The sequence below is a fragment of the Oncorhynchus mykiss genome, chromosome 7, assembly GCF_057628025.1.
Source record: "Oncorhynchus mykiss isolate SJ-2025 chromosome 7, ASM5762802v1, whole genome shotgun sequence".
Taxonomy (NCBI): Eukaryota; Metazoa; Chordata; class Actinopteri; order Salmoniformes; family Salmonidae; genus Oncorhynchus; species Oncorhynchus mykiss.
Window position 1 is genome coordinate 63460780 of NC_143028.1, and position 27569 is coordinate 63488348.

Consider the following 27569-nt stretch of genomic DNA (forward strand, 5'->3'; position numbering starts at 1 on the left):
TGAGAGGATCTGCAGAGAAGAATGAGAGAAACTCCCCAAATATAGGAGTTCCAAGCTTGTAGTGCCATACCCATTAAGGCTTAAGGCTGTGTAAATCACTGTCAAAGATTCTTCAACAAAGTACTGAGTATAGGGTCTGAATATTTATGTAAATGTAATATTTCAGTTTTTTATACATTTGCAAACATTTCTTTAACCTGTTTTTGCTTAGTCATTACGGGGTATTGTGTGTAGATTTATTAAAAAAAAAAAAAAAAAGCTAAAACGTAACTAAATGTGGAAAAGTCAAGAGGTCTGAAAACGTTCCTAATGCACCAAAATTCCTGAACGTTCATTATTTGTTTGTGCCAGTAAAATGTTTCATGCACTATAATTCAGCCAATATCTGAAAGATTTACAATTTTCAAAAAGGTTTGAGTATCTCCATCCATTGTCCAACTGTTTTATTTATTAGAATTGTTTTTAATTGCTTACAGTAAGTGTATTTAGTATTTGTGAAATGATTTTGATGTGATATGTAAGTAGAGGGATTTATGTTTCTAGAACCATACCGCAATTGAGAATCGATTCACGTTTAGATGTAGTAATTAACTGTTTTGGATTCCAGAGCCAATTTGCCTTCAAACAGAACATTGCAATGTCCTTGAACTCAGGAGTAACATCAGGGTCCTTTAGTCCACTATTGGGATAGGGGTTGACATTTTTGAAATGACTATCCCTTCCTCTGTCCACCATACAGTCAAGAATTGACAGCACAGATTCAACTACAAAAACCAGGGAGCTTTTAAAAAGCCTCATAAAGAAGGGCAGTGATTGGTAGATGGCTAACAATAAGATATCAGACATTGAATATCAATTTAAGCATGGTCAAGTTAATAATTATGCTGTGGATGATGCATTAAACCACCCAGACACATCTGAGATACAGTCGTCCTTTTGAACTGAGCTGCAGGACAGGAAGGAAACTGCTCAGGGATGTCACCATGAGGCCATTGGTGATATTAAAACAGCTACGGACTTTAATGGCTGTGATGGGTGAAAACTGAGGACGGATGAACAACATTATAGTGACTCCACAATAATTACCTAAATGACAGAATGAAATAAGAATACAAATAAACAGAATATATATTCCAAAACATGCATCCTGCATGCAGCAAGGCACTAAAGTAATACTGCAAAAAACATGGCAAAGGAATACACTTTCTGGCCTAAATGCAAAGCCTTATACGTGGGGCAAGTCCAACACAACACATCACTGAGTAACTGCCTCTTCGTTTTCAAGCAATGGTGGCGGCTGCATCATGGTATGAGTATGCTTGATTATGGCACAGACTGGGGAGTTTTTCAGGATAAAAATAAATGGGATGGAATTAAGCACAGGGAAAATCCTAGAGGAAAACCTGCTTCAGTCTGCGTTATACCAGACACTGGAGGAGGAATTCCCCTTTCAGCAGGACAATAACCTACAAGACAAGGCCAAATGTAGACTGAAGTTGGTTACCATGAAGACAGTGAATGTTCCTGAGTGGCCAAGTTACAGTTTTGACTTAAATCTACTTGTAAATATATGGCAAGACTTGACAATTGCTGTCTAATCATGATCCCCAACATCTTGACAGAGCCGACTAGGTGAACAATGTCAATTTGCCCTTAAGCAAGGCTCTTAACCCTAATTGCTCCTGTAAATCGCAATGGATAAGAGCGTCTGCTAAATGATAACATTTGTAAAAAATTAAGCATTGACTCAGGGGGGTATATTCGTGCTTTATTTTTCACTAATCTTTAAAAAAAATCTGATTGTTTACTTCCACTTTGATATTAGTGTTTTGTGCAGATTGTTCACAAAAGCCTATTAAATAAATATATTTGAATCCCACTTTGTAACATAATAAAATGAAGAAATCCAAGGAGGGGTGAATATTTATGATATCCACTGTATGACAATAGTGTGCTCTACGCTGACAAATGGTGAGTAATGTATCATCCACAAGGTTGTGTCTAGAAAGACATCCATTCCAGGACTAAAGCAGACAGGGAATGTGTAACAAACAACACCCTATTCCCTACATAGTGCACTACTTTTGACCAGAACGCTATGGGTCCTGGTCAAAGTAATGCTCTATGTAGGGAATAGGGTTCCATTTGAGGCACACTCAGGGTTAGAAACAGGAATGAACTGAAGTGGAGATTCTTCCCTGCCTGCCTTGTATTATTCATCTCTCTGAGAGTGGAATAAATGGTGTGATCTTGAAAATACCTTAACACTGCTGCTCATGAATTTACATAACCGTTTGCATAAAACTTTGATTTCTGGTCTCCCAGTTATTTAATTACAGATGTATACATCCCTCTGTGTCGTCTGTACACTCCCAATTCCTCCCTCTCTTTCCTTCTCACCCCTCCCTTCTTAATCTCTCCCGTTTTTTTCACCCACAGCTGAGCATATCATAGCAATTGACTCAAATGATGTCAATTAGCCTATCAGAAGCTTCTAAAGACATTACATCATTTTCTGGAATTTTCCAAGCTGTTTAAAGGCAGTCAATTTAGTGTATGTAAACTTCTGACCCACTGGGATTGTGTTACAGTGAATTATAAGTGAAATAATCTGTCTATAAACAATTGTTGGAAAAATGACTTGTGTCATGCACAAAGTTGATGTCCTAACCGGCTTGCCAAAACTATAGTTTGTTAACAAAAAATGTGTGTAGTGGTTGAAAAACACGTTTTAATGACTCCAACCTAAGTGTATGTAAACTTCCGACTTCAACTGTACATATGAGATGAGTAATACAAGATATGTAAACATTATTAAAGTGGCTAGTGTTTCATTATTAAAGTGGCCAGTGATTTCAAGTCTGTGTATATATGTCTTTTTTTTTTCTTTTTTTTTTCTCACCTTTATTTAACCAGGTAGGCTAGTTGAGAACAAGTTCTCATTTACAACTGCGACCTGGCCAAGATAAAGCAAAGCAGTTCGACACAAACAACGACACAGAGTTACACATGGAGTAAAACAAACATACAGTCAATAATGCAGTAGAAAATAAGTCTATATATAATGTGAGCAAATGAGGTGAGATAAGGGAGGTAAAGGCAAAAAGGCCATGGTGGCAAAGTAAATACAATATAGCAAGTAAAACACTGGAATGGTAGATTTGCATTGGAAGAATGTGCAAAGTAAAGATATAAATAATGGGGTGCAAAGGAGCATAAATAAATACAGTAGGGGGAGAGGTAGTTGTTTGGGCTAAATTATAGATGGGTTATGTACAGGTGCAGTAATCTGTGAGCTGCTCTGACAGCTGGTGCTTAAAGCTAGTGAGGGAGATAAGCGTTTCCAGTTTCAGAGATTTTTGTAATTCGCTCCAGTCATTGGCAGCAGAGAACTGGAAGGAGAGGTGACCAAAGGAAGAATTTGTTTTGGGGATGACCAGAGAGATATACATGCTGGAGCGCGTGCTACAGGTGGGTGCTGCTATGGTGACCAGTGAGCTGAGATAAGGGGGGACTTTACCTAGCAGGGTCTTGTAGATGACTTGGAGTCAGTGGGTTTGGCGACGAGTATGAAGCGAGGGCCAGCCAACGTGAGCGTACAGGTCGCAGTGGTGGGTAGTATATGGGGCTTTGGTGACCAAACGGATGGCACTGTGATAGACTGCATCCAATTTATTGAGTAGGGTATTGGAGGATATTTTGTAAATGACATCGCCGAAGTCGAGGGTAGGTAGGATGGTCAGTTTTACAAGGGTATGTTTGGCAGCATGAGTGAAGGATGCTTTGTTGCGAAATAGGAAGCAAATTCTAGATTTAACTTTGGATTGGAGATGTTTGATGTGAGTCTGGAAGGAGAGTTTACAGTCTAACCAGACAGACACCTAGGCATTTGTAGTTTCCACATATTCTAAGTCAGAACCGTCCAGAGTAGTGATGTTGGACGGGCGGGCAGGTGCAGGCAGCGATCGGTTGAAGAGCATGCATTTAGTTTTACTTGTATTTAAGAGTAATTGGAGGCCACGGAAGGAGAGTTGTATGGCGACAGAATGGTGTCGTCTGCGTAGAGGTGGATCAGAGACTCACCAGCAGCAAGAGCGACATCATTGATGTATACAGAGAAGAGAGTCAGTCCAAGAATTTAACCGTGGGACCCCCATAGACTGCCAGAGGTCTGGACAACAGGCCCTCCGATTTGACACACTGAACTCTATCAGAGAAGTAGTTGGTGAACCAGGCGAGGCAATCATTTGAGAAACCAAGGCTATATAGGGCAGCAGCCTCTAATGTGCTAGTGACGGCTATTTAAAAGTCTGATGGCCGTAAGATAAAGCTTTTTTCAGTCTCTCGGCCCCAGCTTTGATGCACCTGTACTGACCTCGCCTTCTGGATGGTAACGTGGTGAACAGGCAGTGGCTCAGGGGGTTGTTGTCTTGATGATCTTTTTGACATTCTTGTGACATCGGGATATAATTAAGCAATAAGGTCCGAGGGGGTGTGGTATACTGGGCATATACCACAAACCCAAGTTGCTATTGCTATTATAAACTGGTTGCCAACATAAATAGAACAATAAACAAGTATTTTTGCATCATACTATGGTATATTGTCTTATATACACACACATCTGAATTTCTGTTTCAGCCAATCAGCAGCCAGGACCCAAATTACACAGTTTAAAACATGGCATATTTAAATAGACAATATACCAAGGCTATGGGCTGTATCCAGGCACTCTGCATTGCATCGTGCATAAGAACAGCACTTAGCACGATGCAATGCAGAGTGCCTGGATACAGCCCATAGCCTTGGTATATTGGCCTTTTATGGGGCGGCAGGTTTGTAGGACTGTTGGGCCAGTAACCGTTACGAGCTGACAAGGTAAAAATCTGTTGTTCTGCCCCTGAGCAAGTCTGTGGCGCCGATGATGTGGATGTCCATTAAGGCAGCCCCCCGCACCTCTCTGATTCAAAGGAGTTGGATTAAATGCAGAAGAAACATTTCAGTTGTACAACTGACTAGGTATACCACCACCCACCCCGAGGTGCCTTATTGCTATTATAACGTGGTTACCAACTTAATTAGACCAGTAAATAGTTTTTTTTGTTGGTCATACCCGTGGTATACAGTCTAATATACCATAGCTTTCAGCATTCAGGGCTCAAACCAACCGGCTTATACAGTAATTATACTGATTTTATAGATTTCAAGTTGTTTGGTCAGATTGAAAGGATGGGAAAAATAGACCGTATGGAAAAACTGAGCACTTTTACATACCCAAATAAACATATTCTAAATAGTTTTTTTTCTTACTCAAAAGAAAAACACTATATAAAAATCAAAAGCAAGATCATCTCAAATATTGATACACTAGAGTTTTACTGCAATTACAGGATGAAGGTCAAAACATCAGTCACAAGGGATGATAATTATAATTTTAATAGTAAAAACATAACAATCAAGTAAAAAAATCATCTAAAATGCATCCAAACACACTTGATCACCATGCTTATCATATTGAATGAAGTACTTAAAAACAAACATGGATTTCAAGAAACTCAGGTTACCTGACATATTTTTTTTCAAGTAGGCTATTTTCTGTCAGCCAATCAACAGTAGGACAGAAAGAAGGAAATCATTTTCCCTTTGGAACTGCCTCACCAACAGCTCAACACAACACACTCATCAGACTAACTCATCACCTTAAAATAGGTTTGGGAATGTAAAAAAACTCTACTTGTAGGAAGACACAATGGCTCTATCTCTATAAGTCTTTCTGTGATTCCCTGCATCCTATTTCCTCACCTCACCTCAAATATTGGAGGAGGAAGTGCAAAATGGGAGAAATCAAGGAAAGACTAATTGAAAAAGAGCCATAGAAAACTGCACATTAGAATTCTCTCCTCCTCCCCCAACCTCCACTTCTTCTTCTCCCCCACTTCTTCTTCTCCCCCACTTCATCCCCTCACTCCTCCCCCCCAGCTACAACCCCTCTCTCCTCTGTGGTTGTCTCTAGGTGCTTGTTGCCGGGGGCGTCGCTAGCTTGCTCTGTCCCTGCTTCCTCCTGTCCATCTGGGAGTTCCATGTCCAACTCCTCAAAGGAGGAGGAGCTGGAGCTCCTGTCACTGCGGTCTTCACCTCCTCCTCCTCCTCCTGTTCCTCCTCTGTAGTGTCGGATCAGGGAGGGGACGCTGGATGGGGCTAGGGAGGTCTCTCTGCTGTCTGACAGGAAAACACCACTCCCTGAACTGCACTCACTATTGGAGTCTGCACCTAGTGAGACAGAGAGAGAGAGAAAATAAGAATAGTTAGAGGTCAAGCTTAGGGAGAAAAAGACATGGGGAGAACAGGTAAGACTAAAGATAATGCATACCTTTTTGTTGGCACTGTGTTACTAAGCAGAATGCATGAAAATGATGAGCATATAACATATGTGAATCAACAGACACAGACAGACAGACAAACACAGACAGACACAGACAGACGAGAGCTAGATAGACAGATAGACAATACATATAGACACTTTAAACAATGCCACTTTAATAATGTTTACATATCTTACATTACTCATATCATATGTATATGCTGTATTTTATACCATCTACTGCACCTTGCCTATGCCGCTCGGCCATCGCTCATCCATATATTTATATGTACATATTTTCATTCACCCCCCTTTAGATTTGTGTGTATTAGGTAGTTGTTGGAAAACTGTTAGAATACTTGTTAGATTTTACTGCACTGTCGGAACCAGAAGCACAAGCATTTCACTACACTCGCATTAGCATTTGCTAACCATGTGTATGTGACAATTAACATTTGATTTGTGTGGCCAGACGAAAGCCACATGACAGCCCGCTTGCAGTTTGCCAAATGGCTCCTAAAGACTCTCAGACCATGAGAAACAAGATTATCTGGTCTGATGAATCCCTATGGTGAAGCATGGTGGTGGCAGAATCATGCTGTGGCGATGTTTTTCAGTGCCAGGGACTGGGAGACTAGTTAGGACCAAGGCAAAGATGAACGGAGAAAAGTAGAGAGATCCTTGATGAAAACCTGCTCCAGACCTCAGATTGGGGCGAAGGTTCACCTTTCAACTGGACAATGACCCTATGCACACAGCCAAGACAATGCAGGAGTGGCTTTGGGACAAGTCTCTGAATGTTCTTGAGTGGCCAAGACAGAGCCCGGACTTGAACCTGATCTAACATCTCTGAAGAGACCTGTTAATAGCTGTGCAGCGAAGCTCCCCATCCAACCTGACAAAGCTTGAGAGCTCCATGCAAGATCTCACCCCGTGGGGTCAAAATGATCACAAGAACGGTGAGCAAAAATCCCAGAACCACACGGGGGGTGGTTCATTTTGACCCCACGGGGTGAGATCTTGCGTGGAGCCCCAGATCGAGGGAGATTATCAGTGGTCTTGTATGTCTTCCATTTCCTAATAATTGCTCCCACAGTTGATTTCTTCAAACCAAGCTGCTTACCTATTGCAGATTCAGTCTTCCCAGCCTGGTGCAGGTCTACAATTTTGTTTCTGGTGTCCTTTGACAGCTCTTTGGTCTTGGCCATAGTGGAGTTTGGAGTGTGACTGTTTGAGGTTGTGGACAGGTGTCTTTCATACTGATAACAAGTTCAAACAGGTGCCATTAATACAGGTAACGAGTGGAGGACAGAGGAGCCTCTTAAAGAAGTTACAGGTCTGTGGGAGCCAGAAATCTTGCTTGTTTGTAGGTGACCAAAAACTTATTTTCCACCATTATTTGCAAATAAATTCATAAAAAAATCCTAATGTGATTTTCTGTAATTATTTTTCTCATTTTGTCTGTCATAGTTGAAGTGTACCTATGATAGAAATTACAGGCCTCTCTCATCTTTTTAAGTGGGAGAACATGCACAATTGATGCTGACTAAATACTTTTTTGCCCCACTATACATGTAGATATGGTTAAAGTGACTGTGCATATATGATAAACAGAGAGTAGCAGCAGCGTAAAAAGAGGGGTTGGGGTACACAATGCAAATAGTCCGGGTAGCCATTTGATTACCTGTTCAGGAGTCTTATGGCTTGGGGGTAAAAACTGTTGAGAAGCCTTTTTGTCCTAGACTTGGCACTCCGGTACCGCTTGCCATGCGGTAGTAGAGAGAACAGTCTGACTGGGGTGGCTGGGGTCTTTGACAATTTTTAGGGCCTTCCTCTGACACCGCCTGGTGTAGAGGTCCTGGATTTTTTTTATTTTTATTTTATTTTACCTTTATTTAACTAGGCAAGTCAGTTAAGAACAAATTCTTATTTTCAATGACGGCCTAGGAACAGTGGGTTAACTGCCTGTTCAGGGGCAGAACGACAGATTTGTACTTTGTCAGCTCGGGGGTTTGAACTTACAACTTTCCGGTTACTAGTCCAACACTCTAACCACTAGGCTACCCTGCCGCCCCGGATGGCGGGCAGCTTAGCCCCAGTGATGTATTGGGCCGTATGCACTACCCTTTTTAGTTTCCTGAGGGGGAATAGGCTTTATCGTGCCCAGTTCACGACTGTCTTGGTGTGTTTGAACCATTCTAGTTTGTTGTTGATGTGGACACCAAGGAACTTGAAGCTCTCAACCTGCTCCACTACAGCCCCGTCGATGAGAATGGGGGCATGCTCGGTCCTCCTTTTCCTGTAGTCCACAAAAATCTCCTTAGTCTTGGTTACGTTGAGGGATAGGTTGTTATTCTGGCACCACCCGGCCAGGTCTCTGACTTCCTCCCTTTAGGCTTTCTCGTCGTTGTTGGTGATCAGGCCTACCACTGTTGTGTCGTCTGCAAACTTAATGATGGTGTTGGAGTCGTGCCTGGCCATGCAGTTGTGGGTGAACAGGGAGTGCAGGAGGGGACTGAGCACGCACCCCTGGCGAGCTCAAGTGTTGAGGATCAGCGTGGCAGATGTATTGCTACCTACCCTCACCACCTGGGGGCGGCCCATCAGGAAGTCCAGGATCCAGTTGCAGAGGGAGGTGTTTAGTCCCAGGATCCTTAGTTTAGTGATGAGCTTTGAGGGTACTATGGTGTTGAACGCTGAGCTGTAGTCAATGAATAGCATTCTCACGTAAGTTTTCCCTTTTGTCCAGGTGGGAAAGGGCAGTGTGGAGTGCAATAGAGATTGCATCATCTGTGGATCTGTTTGGGCGGAATGCAAGTTGGAGTTGGTCTAGGGTTTCTGGGATAATGGTGTTGATGTGAGCCATTACCAACCTTTCAAAGCACTTCATGGCTACAGATTTCATTTAGGCAGGTTGCCTTTGTGTTCTTGGGCACAGGGACTATGGTGGTCCGCTTGAAACATGTTGGTATTACATACCTAATCAGGGACATGTTGAAAATGTCAGTGAAGACACCTGTCAGTTGGTCAGCACATGCCCGGAGCATATTTTAAAACTGTGCCTAATAAATTATATTAACAGAAATGATGATATACCTTTCAGACCTGAGAAACATTTTGTATGAACACTGCACTGAGAACATGTATATATCTCTGTATGAGTGTTGGGCATAAGCTCAAGAAGGGACACTTCAAACTCAGCATTTCTAAGTGATAAATACAACACATCATTTTGCGTTTCAGTTTTTAGTGTCTATGTCAGTGTTTTTGCAGCAGAGTGATGGTTTGGTTTGTGTACTCCAGTGTACCTAATAGCAGATAGGACAGACAGGATCCTTCCTAATGTTAATTTATCTCATTCTGTCACAGTGGCTCACGCTCGCACATCACCCAAGGACAAAGAGGGAGAAAAAGACAGAGAGAGACTGCAGATGAACAGAATGAGAAAGATAGAGACCGAGAGAAGCAGAGTGACAGAGATGAAGTTGAAGCTGATAGGAAATGTCAGACTCACCAAAGACTGAGCTGTTGACAGCAGTTTATGTTAAAGGGTTTACCACCTGTCTATCTCTTTCCATATCATTCCAAATTAACCAATGTGCAACTAATGAAATGACACCAAACAACACTGTCAGGACAATAAGTCAAGACCATTTCCTCCTCTGTGACTTCAGTTAGCCTTCACTGGGCGACATGAGTAAAATTATAGTAAATAGCTATGAAACAAAGCTAAAATGAATAAATGTGCTGTACACACAGACACAAACTCCCAACCAATGTTTTTTTTGTCTGAATAAAACTGCCTCATTGCAGTGCAACTGAAATCTAGCCAAGAGCTGTCACTGGTTAATTCACACTAGACTAATTTACATGTGATGGATAGGAGGTAGTGGAAACTGAAATCTGACAGTGAACAGTGAACAGTGAACACACACACACACACTGAGAGGAAATGTTCAGTGGTGCCTTCAGGCTAGTCTTCCCACCCTTCATAACTATAATCGATCCATTATTGCTACTTGCTTATGGAGTATGTGAAATATTGTGTGGAACTTTTAGCTTTAATGTGCTTTCTCCAAAGGATTTTTTAAAAGCATTCTCAAAAAGCCATAGGCAATACTGAGCACTGAGATACAGGCTAGCACAGCTATATGTCAGAAACGGTGAAAAGAAACTAGCAGGAAAATGCAAGTGCAAATCCATACCATGTCCACCCACTCTTCAGTGCAGCCTTACATGTTAGTAAAAGACAGAGAGGAAAGGGTGACTGTTGTGGAGTTGGCTGGCCCTGTCAAAAATACAGGGGGCGATGGTCCGAGAAGGCTCCTTGTGTTCCTCTGACCTCTGTGAGATGAGACCAGTCAGTGATAGGACCATGGGTACCTGTCACAGTATCATCACACACACACACACCGTCAGCCGGGGACACAGGGAATAGAGAGGAGCAGGATTTGTCACTGCTACTCAACATTCAGTAGGTCTCCAGCCATGTGTGGAGGGGACAGAGAGAGAGAGATTACATCTTCTGGTTGCCATGAGTGTCATGGGTGTGTGTGCACATGCTTGTGTGCGCGCGCGTGTGTGTGTGTTTGTGTTGCACATTTTACATCCCAATCTCCTACTGAAGATCCTGAGTCGTGTAGACAGAAGGGTGTTGAGTTATTCCCAGCTGAAGTCTCAGTCACTGTGCTTGTGTAGACAGAAGGGTGTTGAGTTATTCCCAGCTGAAGTCTCAGTAACTGTGCTTGTGTAGACAGAAGGGTGTTGAGTTATTCCCAGCTGAAGTCTCAGTCACTGTGCTTGTGTAGACAGAAGGGTGTTGAGTTATTCCCAGCTGAAGTCTCAGTCACTGTGCTTGTGTAGACAGAAGGGTGTTGAGTTATTCCCAGCTGAAGTCTCAGTCACTGTGCTTGCCTTGGAGGACTTTTGTTGTGCAGTTAGATCAGTTAGATAACTGGGTCCAAGTCCCAGTTTGTCTCTGTGTAAGTGTGTGTGTAAGGGTGTGTGTGATGATACTGTTCGCTTTAGCAATCTCACTAGGATAAAGACCTCCTCCATTCCTGTCATCATTGAAAGAGATCGTGATACCTCACATCTCAAAATAGAGCTACTTAATGTTAGATCCCTTACTTCAAAGGCAATTATAGTCAATGAACTAATCACTGATCATAATCTTGATGTGATTGGCCTGACTGAAACATGGCTTAAGCCTGATGAATTTACTGTGTTAAATGAGGCCTCATCTCCTGGCTACATTAGTGACCATATACAGTGCCTTGTGAAAGTATTCGGCCCCCTTGAACTTTGCGACCTTTTGCCACATTTCAGGCTTCAAACATAAAGATATAAAACTGTATTTTTTTGTGAAGAATCAACAACAAGTGGGACACAATCATGAAGTGGAACGACATTTATTGGATATTTCAAACTTTTTTAACAAATCAAAAACTGAAAAATTGGGCGTGCAAAATTATTCAGCCCCCTTAAGTTAATACTTTGTAGCGCCACCTTTTGCTGCGATTACAGCTGTAAGTCGCTTGGGGTATGTCTCTATCAGTTTTGCACATCGAGAGACTGAATTTTTTTCCCATTCCTCCTTGCAAAACAGCTCGAGCTCAGTGAGGTTGGATGGAGAGCATTTGTGAACAGCAGTTTTCAGTTATTTCCACAGATTCTCGATTGGATTCAGGTCTGGACTTTGACTTGGCCATTCTAACACCTGGATATGTTTATTTTTGAACCATTCCATTGTAGATTTTGCTTTATGTTTTGGATCATTGTCTTGTTGGAAGACAAATCTCCGTCCCAGTCTCAGGTCTTTTGCAGACTCCATCAGGTTTTCTTCCAGAATGGTCCTGTATTTGGCTCCATCCATCTTCCCATCAATTTTAACCATCTTCCCTGTCCCTGCTGAAGAAAAGCAGGCCCAAACCATGATGCTGCCACCACCAAGTTTGACAGTGGGGATGGTGTGTTCAGCTGTGTTGCTTTTACGCCAAACATAACGTTTTGCATTGTTGCCAAAAAGTTCAATTTTGGTTTCATCTGACCAGAGCACCTTCTTCCACATGTTTGGTGTGTCTCCCAGGTGGCTTGTGGCAAACTTTAAACAACACTTTTTATGGATATCTTTAAGAAATGGCTTTCTTCTTGCCACTCTTCCATAAAGGCCAGATTTGTGCAATATACGACTGATTGTTGTCCTATGGACAGAGTCTCCCACCTCAGCTGTAGATCTCTGCAGTTCATCCAGAATGATCATGGGTCTCTTGGCTGCATCTCTGATCAGTCTTCTCCTTGTATGAGCTGAAAGTTTAGAGGGACGGCCAGGTCTTGGTAGATTTGCAGTGGTCTGATACTCCTTCCATTTCAATATTATCGCTTGCACAGTGCTCCTTGGGATGTTTAAAGCTTGGGAAATCTTTTTGTATCCAAATCCGGCTTTAAACTTCTTCACAACAGTATCTCGGACCTGCCTGGTGTGTTCCTTGTTCTTCATGATGCTCTCTGCGCTTTTAACGGACCTCTGAGACTATCACAGTGCAGGTGCATTTATACGGAGACTTGATTACACACAGGTGGATTGTATTTATCATCATTAGTCATTTAGGTCAACATTGGATCATTCAGAGATCCTCACTGAACTTCTGGAGAGAGTTTGCTGCACTGAAAGTAAAGGGGCTGAATAATTTTGCACGCCCAATTTCAGTTTTTGATTTGTTAAAAAAGTTTGAAATATCCAATAAATGTCGTTCCACTTCATGATTGTGTCCCACTTGTTGTTGATTCTTCACAAAAAAATACAGTTTTATATCTTTATGTTTGAAGCCTGAAATGTGGCAAAAGGTCGCAAAGTTCAAGGGGGCCGAATACTTTCGCAAGGCACTGTATATCCCCCGTGCATCCCGCAAAGGCGGAAGTGTTGCTAACATTTACGATAGCAAATTTCAATTTACAAAAACAAAATGACGTTTTCGTCTTTTGAGCTTCTAGTCATGAAATCTATGCAGCCTACTCAATCACTTTTTATAGCTACTGTTTACAGGCCTCCTGGGCCATATACAGCGTTCCTCATTGAGTTCACTGAATTCCTATCGGACCTTGTAGTCATAGCAGATAATATTCACATTTTTGGTGACTTTAATATTCACATGGAAAAGTTCACAGACCCACTCCAAAAGGCTTTCGGAGCCATCATCGACTCAGTGGGTTTTGTCCAACACGTCTCTGGACCTACTCACTGTCACAGTCATAGTCTGGACCTAGTTTTGTCCCATGGAATATGTTTTTCCTCATTATCCAGGACTATCGGACCACCATTTTATTACGTTTGCAATTGCAACAAGTAATCTGCTCAGACCCCAACCAAGGAGCATCAATAGTCATGCTATAAATTCACAGACAACACAAAGATTCCTTGATGCCCTTCCAGACTCCCTCTGCCTACCGAAGGACGTCAGAGGACAAAAATCAGTTGACCACCTAACTGAGGAACTACATTTAAACTTGCGCAATACCCTAGATGCAGTTGCACCCCTAAAAACGAAAAACATTTCTCAAAAGAAACTACCTCCCTGGTATACAGAAAATACCCGAGCTCCGAAGCAAGCTTCCAGAAAATTTGAACGAAATGGCGCCACACCAAACTGGAAGTCTTTCGACTAGCTTGGAAAGACAGTACCGTGCAGTATCAAAGAGCCCTCACTCACTGCTGCTCGATCATCCTATTTTTCCAAATTAATTGAGGAAAATAAGAACAATCTGAAATTTATTTTTGATACTGTCGCAAAGCTAACTAAAAAGCAGCATTCCCCAAGAGAGAATGGCTTTCACTTCAGCAGTAATAAATTCATGAACTTCTTTGAGGAAAAGATCATGATTATTAGAAAGCAAATTACGGACTCCTTTTTAAATCTGCGTATTCCTTCAAAGCTCAGTTGTCCTGAGTCTGCACAGCTGTGCCAGGACCTAGGATCAACAGAGACACTCAAGTGTTTTAGTACTATATCTCTTGACACAATGATGAAAATAATCATGGCCTCTAAACCTTCAAGCTGCATACTGGACCCTATTCCAACTAAACTACTGAAATAGCTGCTTCCTGTGCTTGGCTCTCCTATGTTGAACATAATAAACGGCTCTCTATCCACCGGATGTGTACCAAACTCACTAAAAGTGGCAGTAATAAAGCCTCTCTTGAAAAAGCCAAACCTTGACCAAGAAAATATAAAAAACTATCGGCCTATATCGAATCTTCCATTCCTCTCAAACATTTTAGAAAAGGCTGTTGCGCAGCAACACACTGCCTTCCTGAAGACAAACAATGTGTATGAAATGCTTTAGACCCCATCATAGCACTGAGACTGCACTTGTGAAGGTGGTAAATGACCTTTTAATGGCATCAGACCGAGGCTCTGCATCTGTCCTCGTGCTCCTAGGCCTTAGTGCTGCTATTGAAACCATCGATCACCACATTCTTTTGGAGAGATTGGAAACCCAAAATGGTCTACACAAACAAGTTCTGGCCTGGTTTAGATCTTATCTGTCGGAAAGATATCAGTTTGTCTCTGTGAATGGTTTGTCCTCTGACAAATCAACTGTACATTTCGGTGTTCCTCAAGGTTCCGTTTTAGGACCACAATTGTTTTCATTATATATTTTACCTCTTGGGGATGTCATTCAAAAACATAATGTTAACTTTCACTGCTATGCGGATGACACACAGCTGTACATTTCAATGAAACATGGTGAAGCCCCAAAATTGCCCTCGCTAGAAGCCTGTGTTTCAGACATACGGAAGTGGATGGCTGCAAACTTTCTACTTTTAAACTCGGACAAAATAGAGATATGCTTGTTCTAGGTCCCAAGAAACAAAGAGATCTTCTGTTGAATTTGACAATTAATCTTAATGGTTGTACAGTCGTCTCACATAAAACTGTGAAGGACCTCGGCGTTACTCTGGACCCTGATCTCTCTTTTGACGAACATATCAAGACCGTTTCAAGGACAGCTTTTTTCCATCTACGTAACATTGCAAAAATCAGAAACTTTCAGTCCAAAAAGGATGCAGAAAAATGTATCCATGCTTTTGTTACTTCTAGGTTAGACTACTGCAATGCTCTACTTTCCGGCTACCCGGATAAAGCACTAAATAAACTTCAGTTAGTGCTAAATACGGCTGCTAGAATCCTGACGAGAACCAACAAATTTGATCATATTACTCCAGTGCTAGCCTCCCTAGACTGGCTTCCTGTCAAGGCATTGGCTGATTTCAAAGTTTTACTGCTAACCTACAAAGCATTACATGGGCTTGCTCCTACCTATCGCTCTGAATTGGTCCTGCCGTACATACCTACATGTACGCTACGGTCACAAGACGCAGGCCTCCTAATTGTCCCTAGAATTTCTAAGCAAACAGCTGGAGGCAGGGCATTCTCCTATAGAGCTCAATTTTTATGGAATGGTCTGCCTACCCATGTGAGAGATGCAAACTCGGTCTCAACCTTTAAGTCTTTACTGAAGACTCATCTCTTCAGTGGGTCATATGATTGAGTGCAGTCTGGCCCAGGAGTGTGAAGGTGAACGGAAAGGCTCTGGAGCAACGAACCACCCTTGCTGTCTCTGCCTGGCCGGTTCCCCTCTTTCCACTGGGATTCTCTGCCTCTAACCCTATTACAGGGGCTGAGTCACTGGCTTACTGGTGCTCTTTCAAGCCGTCCCAAGGAGGGGTGTGTCACTTGAGTGGGTTGAGTCACTGATGTGATCTGCCTGTCGGGGTTGGCATCCCCCCTTTGGTTGTGCCGTGGCAGAGATCTTTGTGGGCTATACTCGGCCTTGTCTCAGGATGGCAAGTTGGTAGTTGAAGACATCCCTCTAGTGGTGTGTGGGCTGTGCTTTGGCAAAGTGGGTGGGGTTATATCCTTCCTGTTTGGCCCTGTCCGGGGGTATCATCGGATGGGGCCACAGTGTCTCCTGACCCCTCCTGTCTCAGCCTCCAGTATTTATGCTGCAGTAGTTTGTTTCTCGGGAGGCTAGGGTCAGTTTGTTATATCTGGAGTACTTTTCCTGTCTTATCCGGTGTCCTGTGTGAATTTAAGTATGCTCTCTCTAATTCTCTCTTTCAGAGGACCTGAGCCCTAGGACCATGCCTCAGGACTACCTGGCATGACGACTCCTTGCTGTCCCCAATCCACCTGGCCGTGCTGCTGCTCCAGTTTCAACTGTTCTGCCTGCGGCTATGGAATCCTGACCTGTTCACCAGACGTGCTACCTGTCCCAGACCTATTATTTGACCATGCTAGTCATTTATGAACATTTGAACATCTTGGCCATGTTCTGTTACAATCTCCACCCGGCACAGCCAGAAGAGGACTGGCCACCCCTCATAGCCTGGTTCCTCTCTAGGTTTCTTCCTAGGTTTAGGCCTTTCTAGGGAGTTTTTCCTAACCAATGTGCTTAAACCTGCATTGCTTGCTGTTTGGGGTTTTAGGCTGGGTTTCTGTACAGCACTTTGAGATATCAGCTGATGTACGAAGGGCTATATAAATACATTTGATTTGATTTGATTAGGCTGGCTTTAGAGGAAAGCTTTGTCTCAGCCCAGTTTCTCACAGCCTGTATGGGCTAAGTCTTCCTACCACAGACATACTGCCACACTGCTCTACTCTCCTGTATGTGTGTGTGTATGTGTGTCTGTACGTGGTGGAAAGTTGAGGTGAAATTATCAGTGACTGAACGCAAAATAAAGTGAACGTGTGTGTGTGTGGTGTCATCTCTGTGTGTGTGTGTGTGTGTGTGTGTGTGTGTGTGTATATTTTTTATTTCATTTATTTTATTTCACCTTTATTTAACCAGGTAGGCTAGTTGAGAACAAGTTATAATTTGCAACTGTGACCTGGCCTGTGACCTAAAGCGTAGCAATTCGACACATACAACAACAGAGTTACACATGGAATAAATAAAACATACAGTCAATAATACAGTAGAACAAAAGAAAACAAAAAGTATATATACAGTGAGTGCAAATGAGGTAAGTTAAGGAAATATATAGGCCATGGGGGCGAAGTAATTACAATATAGCAATCAAACACTGGAATGGTAGATCGGCAGAAGATGAATGTGCAGGTAGAGATACTGGGGTGCAAAGGAGCAAGATAAATAAATAAATACTGTATGGGGATGAGGTAGGTAGACAGATGGGCTGATTACAGATAGGCTAAGTACAGGTGCAGTGATCTGTAAACTGCTCTGACAGCTGGTGCTTAAAGCTAGTGAGGGAGATGTGAGTCTCCAGCTTCAGAGATTTGTGCAATTTGTTCCAGTCATAGGCAGCAGAGAACTGGAATGAAAGATGACCAAAGGAGGAATTGGCTTTGGGGGTGACCAGTGAGATATACCTGCTGGAGCGCGTGCTACGAGTGGGTGCTGCTATGGTGACCAGTGAGCTGAGATAAGTCAGGGCTTTACCTAGCACACTTGTAGATAACCTGTAGCCAGTGGATTTGGCGACGAGTATGAAGCGAGGGCCAACCAACGAGAGCGTACAGGTCGCAATGGTGGGTAGTGTATGGGGCTTTGGTGACAAAACGGATGGCACTGTGATAGACTGCATCCAGTTTGTTGAGTAGAGTGTTGGAGGCTATTTTATAGATGACATCACCGAAGTCGAGGCTCGGTAGGATGGTCAGTTTTACGAGGGTATGTTTGGCAGCATGAGTGAAGGATGCTTGGTTGTGATACAGAAAGCCGATTCTAGATTTAATTTTGGATTGGATGGATGCTTAATGTGAGTCTGGAAGGAGAGTTTACAGTCTAACCAGACACCCAGGTTTTTGTAGTTGTCCACGTATTCTAAGTCAGAGCCGTCCAGAGTAGTGATGCTGGACGGGCGGGCAGTGATCGATTGAATAGCATGCATTTAGTTTTACTTGCGTTTAAGAGCGGTTGGAGGCCACGGAAGGAGAGTTGTATGGCATTGAAGCTCGCCTGGAGGCTAGTTAAAGTGAGTGAGTATATATGTATGTATGTAAGTAAGTATGTATGTATGTATGTACAGTGGGGCAAACAAGTATTTAGTCAGCCACCAATTGTGCAAGTTCTCCCACTTAAAAAGATGAGAGAGGCCAGTAATTTTCATCATAGGTACACTTCAACTATGACAGACAAAATGAGAGGAAAAAAATCCAGAAAATTACATTGTAGGATTTTTATGAATTTATTTGCAAATTATGGTGGAAAATAAGTATTTGGTCAATAACAAAAGTTTCTCAATACTTTGTTATATACCCTTTGTTGACAATGACAGAGGTCAAACATTTTTTGTAAGTCTTCACAAGGTTTTCACACACTGTTGCTGGTATTTTGGCCCATTCCTCCATGCAGCTCTCCTCTAGAGTAGTGATGTTTTGGGGCTGTTGCTGGGCAACACAGACTTTCAACTCCCTCCAAAGATTTTCTATGGGGTTGAGATCTGGAGACTGGCTAGGCCACTCCAGGACCATGAAATGCTTCTTACGAAGCCACTCGTTTCCCGGGTGGTGTGCTTGGGATCATTGTCATGCTGAAAGACCCAGTCACGTTTCATCTTCAATGCCCTTGCTGATGGAAGGAGGTTTTCACTCAAAATCTCACGATATATGGCCCCATTCATTCTTTCCTTTACACTGATCAGTCGTCCTGGTCCCTTTGCAGAAAAACAGCCCCAAAGCATGATGTTTCCACTCCCATGCTTCACAGTAGGTATGGTGTTCTTTGGATGCAACTCAGCATTCTTTGTTCTCCAAACACGACGAGTTGAGTTTTTACCAAAAAGTTCTATTTTGGTTTCATCTGACCATATGACATTCTCCCAATCTTCTTCTGGATCATCCAAATGCTCTCTAGCAAACTTCAGACGGGCTTGGACATGTACTGGCTTAAGCAGGGGAACACGTCTGGCACTGCGGGATTTGAGTCCCTGCCGGCGTAGTGTGTTACTGATGGTAGGCTTTGTTACTTTGGTCCCAGCTCTCTGCTGGTCATTCACTAGGTCCCCCCGTGTGGTTCTGGGATTTTTGCTCACCGTTCTTGTGATCATTTTGACCCCACGGGGTGAGATCTTGCTTGGAGCCCCAGATCGAGGGAGATTATCAGTGGTCTTGTATGTCTTCCATTTCCTAATAATTGCTCCCACAGTTGATTTCTTCAAACCAAGCTGCTTACCTATTGCAGATTCAGTCTTCCCAGCCTGGTGCAGGTCTACAATTTTGTTTCTGGTGTCCTTTGACAGCTCTTTGGTCTTGGCCATAGTGGAGTTTGGAGTGTGACTGTTTGAGGTTGTGGACAGGTGTTTTTTATACTGATAACAAGTTCAAACAGGTGACATTAATACAGGTAACGAGTGGAGGACAGAGGAGCCTCTTAAAGAAGAAGTTACAGGTCTGTGAGAGCCAGAAATCTTGCTTGTTTGTAGGTGACCAAATACTTATTTTCCACCATAATTTGCAAATAAATTCATTAAAATCCTACAATGTGATTTTCTGGATTTTTTTCTTCTCATTTTGTCTCTCATAGTTGAAGTGTACCTATGATAAAAATTACAGGCCTCTCATCTTTTTAAGTGGGAGAACTTGCACAATTGGTGGGTGACTAAATACCTTTTTGCCCACTGTATGTATGTGTGTATGTGTGTGTATGTGTGTGTGTGTGTGTGTGTGTATTTGTTGCATGTGTGTGCAGAACTGATGTCCCACTGGTGTATTAGGCTGGAAAATGTGATTCCTCACGGTGAGAGGGGACAGGTCATCAAACATTGAGAGGGTCCACACACACAACATCCCACTGCTACTCTGTGCGCACGCACGCACACATGCACCCCCCCACACACACACCCACACATACTGCTCTCTTCCTCTGTTCTCTTAGATCACATCAACACAGCATGGGCCTGCCATGGGCTTCCACATTGGCGAAATGCTGCAGCCGCAACAATTACATTTCCCTCTCAGTTTGTAGTCACCCCCCAATGTGCACAGGTTTTCACAACCACACACATATAATTGTTTAGATGGATAATTCTGCCTGCACACACATTTCACCCTCAGGTTTTCTATCACCAACTCTCAATGCATTTACACACACAACATCTATCCACCCCCAACACACACCTGCTGTAGGTCCATCCCTCAGCCCACCACGCTGTGCCCCGTCCCGCTGCGTGTATGTAGGTCCATACCCAGCCCACCACGCTGTGCCCCGCCCCGCTGTGTGCCTGTAGGTCCATACCCAGCCCACCACGCTGTGCCCCGCCCCGCTGCGTGTATGTAGGTCCATACCCAGCCCACCACGCTGTGCCCCGCCCCGCTGCGTGCCTGTAGGTCCATACCCAGCCCACCACGCTATGCCCCGCCCCGCTGCGTGTATGTAGGTCCATATCCAGCCCACCACGCTGTGCCCCGCCCTGCTGCGTGTATGTAGGTCCATACCCGGCCCACCACGTTGTGCCCCGCCCCGCTGCGTGTATGTAGGTCCATACCCAGCCCACCACGCTGTGCCCTGCCTGTAGGTCCATACCCAGCCCACCACGCTGTGCCCTGCCTGTAGGTCCATACCCGGCACACAACGTTGTGCCCCGCCCCGCTGCGTGTATGTAGGTCCATACCCAGCCCACCACGCTGTGCCCCGCTGCGTGCCTGTAGGTCCATACCCAGCCCACCACGCTGTGCCCTGCCTGTAGGTCCATATCCAGCCCACCACGCTGTGCCCTGCCTGTAGGTTCATATCCAGCCCACCATGTTGTGCCCTGCCTGTAGGTTCATATCCAGCCCACCATGTTGTGCCCTGCCTGTAGGTTCATATCCAGCCCACCACGCTGTGCCCTGCCTGTAGGTTCATATCCAGCCCACCACGTTGTGCCCTGCCTGTAGGTCCATACCCAGCCCACCACGTTGTGCCCTGCCTGTAGGTCCATACCCAGCCCACCACGTTGTGCCCTGCCTGTAGGTCCATACCCAGCCCACCACGTTGTGCCGCCACCCCGCTGCGTGCCTGTAGGTCCATACCCAGCCCACCACGCTGTGCCCCGCCCCGCGCCTGTAGGTCCATACCCGGCCCACCACGCTGTGCCCCGCCCCGCGCCTGTAGGTCCATACCCAGCCCACCACGCTGTGCCCTGCCTGTAGGTCCATATCCAGCCCACCACGCTGTGCCCTGCCCGGCTGCGTGCCTGTAGGTTCATACCCAGCCCACCACGCTGTGCCCCGCCCCGCTGCGTGCCTGTAGGTTCATACCCAGCCCACCACGCAGTGCCCCGCCCCGCGCCTGTAGGTTCATACCCAGCCCACCACGCTGTGCCTTGCCTGTAGGTCCATACCCAGCCCACCACGCTGTGCCCCGCCCGGCTGCGTGCCTGTAGGTCCATACCCAGCCCACCACGCTGTGCCCCGCCCCGCTGCGTGCCTGTAGGTTCATACCCAGCCCACCACGCTGTGCGCCACCCCGCGCCTGTAGGTCCATATCCAGCCCACCACGCTGTGCCCCGCCCGCTGCATGCCTGTAGGTCCATACCCAGCCCACCACGCTGTGCCCCGCCCCGCGCCTGTAGGTTCATACCCAGCCCACCACGCTGTGCCCTGCTTGTAGGTCCATACCCAGCCCACCACGCTGTGCCCCGCCCGCTGCATGCCTGTAGGTCCATACCCAGCCCACCACGCTGTGCCCCGCCCCGCGCCTGTAGGTTCATACCCAGCCCACCACGCTGTGCCCTGCTTGTAGGTCCATACCCAGCCCACCACGCTGTGCCCTGCCTGTAGGTTCATACCCAGCCCACCACGCTGTGCCCTGCCTGTAGGTTCATACCCAGCCCACCACGCTGTGCCCTGCCTGTAGGTCCATACCCAGCCCACCACGCTGTGCCCTGCCTGTAGGTCCATACCCAGCCCACCACACTGTGCCCTGCCTGTAGGTCCATACCCAGCCCACCACGCTGTGCCCTGCCTGTAGGTCCATACCCTGCCCACCACGCTGTGCCCTGCCTGTAGGTTCATACCCAGCCCACCACGCTGTGCCCCGCCCCGCTGCGTGCCTGTAGGTTCATACCCAGCCCACCACGCAGTGCCCCGCCCCGCGCCTGTAGGTTCATACCCAGCCCACCACGCTGTGCCTTGCCTGTAGGTCCATACCCAGCCCACCACGCTGTGCCCCGCCCGGCTGCGTGCCTGTAGGTCCATATCCAGCCCACTACGCTGTGCCCCGCCCGCTGCATGCCTGTAGGTCCATACCCAGCCCACCACGCTGTGCCCCGCCCCGCGCCTGTAGGTTCATACCCAGCCCACCACGCTGTGCCCTGCTTGTAGGTCCATACCCAGCCCACCACGCTGTGCCCCGCCCGCTGCATGCCTGTAGGTCCATACCCAGCCCACCACGCTGTGCCCCGCCCCGCGCCTGTAGGTTCATACCCAGCCCACCACGCTGTGCCCTGCTTGTAGGTCCATACCCAGCCCACCATGCTGTGCCCTGCCTGTAGGTTCATACCCAGCCCACCACGCTGTGCCCTGCCTGTAGGTTCATACCCAGCCCACCACGCTGTGCCCTGCCTGTAGGTCCATACCCAGCCCACCACGCTGTGCCCTGCCTGTAGGTCCATACCCAGCCCACCACACTGTGCCCTGCCTGTAGGTCCATACCCAGCCCACCACGCTGTGCCCTGCCTGTAGGTCCATACCCTGCCCACCACGCTGTGCCCTGCCTGTAGGTTCATACCCAGCCCACCACGCTGTGCCCTGCCTGTAGGTCCATACCCAGCCCATCACGCTGTGCCCTGCCTGTAGGTCCATACCCAGCCCACCACGCTGTGCCCCGCCCCGCTGCGTGCCTGTAGGTTCATACCCAGCCCACCACGCTGTGCCCCGCCTGTAGGTTCATACCCAGCCCGCCACGCTGTGCCCTGCCTGTAGGTCCATACCCAGCCCACCACGCTGTGCCCTGCCTGTAGGTCCATACCCAGCCCACCACGCTGTGCCCCGCCCCGCTGCGTGCCTGTAGGTTCATACCCAGCCCACCACGCTGTGCTGTGCCCCGCCCCGCTGCGTGCCTGTAGGTCCATACCCAGCCCACCACGCTGTGCCCCGCCCCACTGCGTGCCTGTAGGTCCATACCCAGCCCACCACGCTGTGCCCCGCCCCGCTGCGTGTATGTAGGACCATACCCAGCCCACCACGCTGTGCCCCGCCCCGCTGCGTGCCTGTAGCTCAATACCCAGCCCACCACGCTGTGCCCCGCCCCGCGCCTGTAGGTCCATACCCAGCCCACCACGCTGTGCCCCGCCCTGCTGCGTGTATGTAGGTCCATACCCAGCCCACCACGCTGTGCCCTGCCCTGCTGCGTGTATGTAGGTCCATACCCAGCCCACCACGCTGTGCCCTGCCTGTAGGTCCATACCCAGCCCACCACGCTGTGCCCTGCCTGTAGGTCCATTTCCAGCCCACCACGCTGTGCCCTGCCTGTAGGTCCATACCCAGCCCACCACGCTGTGCCCTGCCTGTCGGTCCATACCCAGCCCACCACGCTGTGCCCTGCCTGTAGGTCCATACCCAGCCCACCACGTTGTGCCCTGCCTGTAGGTCCATATCCAGCCCACCACGCTGTGCCCTGCCTGTAGGTCCATACCCAGCCCACCACGCTGTGCCCTGCCTGTAGGTCCATACCCAGCCCACCACGCTGTGCCCCGCCACGCTGCGTGTATGTAGGTCCATACCCAGCCTACCACGCCGTGCCCCGCCCCTCTGCGTGCCTGTAGGTCCATACCCAGCCCACCACGCTGTGCCCCGCCCCGCTGCGTGTATGTAGGTCCATATCCAGCCCACCACGCTGTGCCCTGCCTGTAGGTCCATACCCAGCCCACCACGCTGTGCCCCGCCCCGCTGCGTGCCTGTAGGTCCATACCCAGCCCACCACGCTGTGTCCCGCCCCGCTGCGTGCCTGTAGGTCCATACCCAGCCCACCACGCTGTGCCCCGCCCTGCTGCGTGCCTGTAGGTCCATACCCAGCCCACCACGCTGTGCCCCGCCCCGCTGCGTGCCTGTAGGTCCATATCCAGCCCACCACGCTGTGCCCCGCCCCGCGGCTGTAGGTCCATACCCAGCCTACCACGCTGTGCCGTGCCCCGCCCCTCTGCGTGCCTGTAGGTCCATACCCAGCCCACCACGTTGCGTGCCTCTAGGCCAGGACCAGGCTGCCTCCCCTCCCTTCCCTTGTGGCTGGAGTAACGTTAATGGCTCACTTGGCAGGTTAAGAGCGGAGTGGAAGATGATTTTAAGGGAAATCAGGCATGCTGAAGCTGTAGGCCAAGCTCACGGGTCCTGGAAGGATATCTCTCAGCGATATAGCCTTCGCAGTCTATGGTAGATATGAAGTCACAGCTATGTGTCGATTTAGATCACTCAACTTTCTCATCTTATCAGTTCGTGCAGAGTCATCCATGGAATTAGGTCTAGGCAAATATGTGGCCCTCAATACCTGTTATGGAATCCCCCCCATACACTCCCAGAGACAGACTGACAGCGTGTACAACACCTCCATGACACAACCACAGCAACACATTCTATCTCTGGTGATGTTTGGGTGGAGACTAATCTTGTACCACCATCTCGCTCTCTCTCTCGCTCTCTAAAACATTAATTCTCTATTTTGTCTCCCCTCCAAGTCTCACTTCTAGTCTGACCCCTCCTTATTTCCTTTAAATCACCTTTTTGACTATGTTCTGCATCAAACTACCTGCATGAGTGTCTGTCCAAATTATTTGAGCCAATATATCCAGTCATTCCTAAACATATCCTCATAAAGCAGTTACATTGGCTGTGTCTCAAATGGTCCCTATATAGCCTATAGGGATCTAGTCAAAAGTAGTGCCCTATGGAAGGCAATAGGGAGCCATTTGGGATGCAAACACTGTTAGTATTCATAAACCTCACCTCTCATTCTTACTGTTGATTAAACATTAGGTGCCATGCCACAGTGTTAATGGAGCCCAGGGGACTTTGCTACAGGCCAGCCCAGTCTAGTATGGGTGAGCACTGAGCAGCATCAGGCCATACATATGGTGGTGGTGAAGGACAGACCCCTAGTAAGTGACGTCTACCCAGGTGTGTGTGTTTGTGTGTTTTATGGGCATATGGTGGTGGTGGTGGCTGTGACCAGCCCCCTGGTGAGTGACAGCAGTGTTCTGTGGGTCTTAGCCTTTCATTAGCACCTGACAGGGTGTCACTCACAGGATACAGTGTGTGTGTGTGTGTGTGTGTCTCACTCACAGGATACAGTGTGTGTGTGTCTCACTCACAGGATCGTGTGTGTGTGTGTGTGTGTGTGTGTGTGTGTGTGTGTGTGTGTGTGTGTGTGTGTGTGTGTGTGTGTGTGTGTGTGTGTGTGTGTGTGTGTGTCACTCACAGGATACAGTGTATGTGTGTGTGTGTGTGTGTGTGAGAGAGTGTGTGTGTGTCACTCACAGGACAGGAGCACACCCTAGGAGCTCATAAACACAGGCACACTACGACACACCGTGGGGATTCAGCTCATAAACACCACCAACCATCAACAAGATCCAAATCCCTTTGGTACCAACTGGAAACTGAAATGATGCGACAATAACACACAAAACATATACTGCATATTTTTGTAACATTATCGTCCAATTTAATTATACATAGTTTTTGTAGTTTTTCAAAAATACACTATTCTCTGCTAATACCATGGAGTGGCCTGTTATTCTGTGGATCACCATTACATTCACATTATGTGTATTTCTCTGCCAACTAGCTATCTGTGTTCTAACAACTTCCAATGTGGACAGTCATATCTATTATTACTAGTGATTCAATCAGTTAACAAAGAAGCATAGGCCTACTGGTTCCCCTGCTGATTGACTGGGCAATGGCCTCAAAGACAAAGTGTTAAGCTCCCAATCCATATGAGGATTGTGCTTCCATTGATACAGTATGTATTCGTTAAAATATATAGTACAGTATGCCCATGGATGTAATAATGTAGGGCAGGCGTATTCAACTCTTACCCTATGAGGTTCAGAGCATGCTGGTTTTCTGTTCTACCTAATAATTGCACCCACCTGGTGTCTCAGGTCTAAATCAGTCCCTGATTAGAGGGGAACAATGGAAAAAAAGCAGTGGAACTGGCTTCAAAGTCAAGAGTTGAATCTGACGGATGTAGGGTGTCCAATCAAAAACACATATTTTGACCAATGGGAAAAATAAATGTTTAAAATTGTCTTTCTGTTTAAAATGTATTGAGTTTTTACCCTTGTAGGATGGCCAAATTTAAGCGGACTAAATTAATGGAGACCAGATGAAAAAAAAAAAGGTCAAAAATCTGGAAAATAGCGTCAGCTAGGCTGGATACTGTGTGAGGCTAACTGACAGGCTCAGCGTTGAACTTGTCATCCTTCTCGAAAACCGGAAGACATAAAACAACAGAGATCAATATAGTTTTTGAGACACGACATGTTGGCTTATGGTAGAGAAATTAAAATTGAATTCTCTGGCACCAGCTCTGGTGGACATTCCTGTAGTCAGCATGCCAATTGCATGCTCCCTCAAAACTTGAGACATTTGCGGCATTGTGTTGTGTGACCAAACTGCACATTTTAGACTGGCCTTTTATTGTCCACAGCACAAAGTGCACCTGTGTAATGATCATGCTGTTTAATCAGCTTCTTGATATGCCATACCTGTCAGATGGATGGATAATCTTGGTAAAGGAGAAATGCTCACTAACAGGTATGTAAACTAATTTGTCCATAAAATTTGAGAGAAATACGTTTTTTGTGCATATGGAACATTTCTGGGATCTTTTATTTCAGCTCATAAAACATGGGACCAACACTTTACATGTTGCGTTTATATTTTTGTTCAGTGTAGTAGCACCATTGGCAACAATTACAGATTATTTCTGGGTAAGTCGCTAAGAGCTTTCCACAACAGGATTGTGCAACATTTTCCCATTATTATTAAAACAATTCTTCAAGCTCTGTCAAATTGGTTGTTGATCATTGCTAGACAACCATTTTCAGGTCTTGCCATATATTTTCAAGTAGATTTAAGTCAAAACTGTAACTCGGCCACTCAGGAACATTCACTGTTTTCTTGGTAAGCAACTCTAATGTAGATTTGGCCTTGTGTTTTAGGTTATTGTCCTGTTGAAAGGTGAATTCTTCTACCAAAGT

General features: G+C 46.2%; 1 protein-coding gene across 1 annotated transcript in view; it reads right to left on the reverse strand.

Moving 5' to 3' along the window:
- Window positions 1–5420: 5420 nt before the first annotated feature.
- The window catches only part of LOC110528351 (testis expressed 264, ER-phagy receptor), an 87266-nt gene continuing 65117 nt past the window's right edge, over window positions 5421–27569 (reverse strand). The window contains exon 4 of the mRNA XM_021610362.3: window positions 5421–6270. Coding sequence (XP_021466037.1) covers window positions 5963–6270 — 308 coding nt within the window. The 3' untranslated portion in view covers window positions 5421–5962. The remainder of the gene's footprint in view (window positions 6271–27569) is intronic.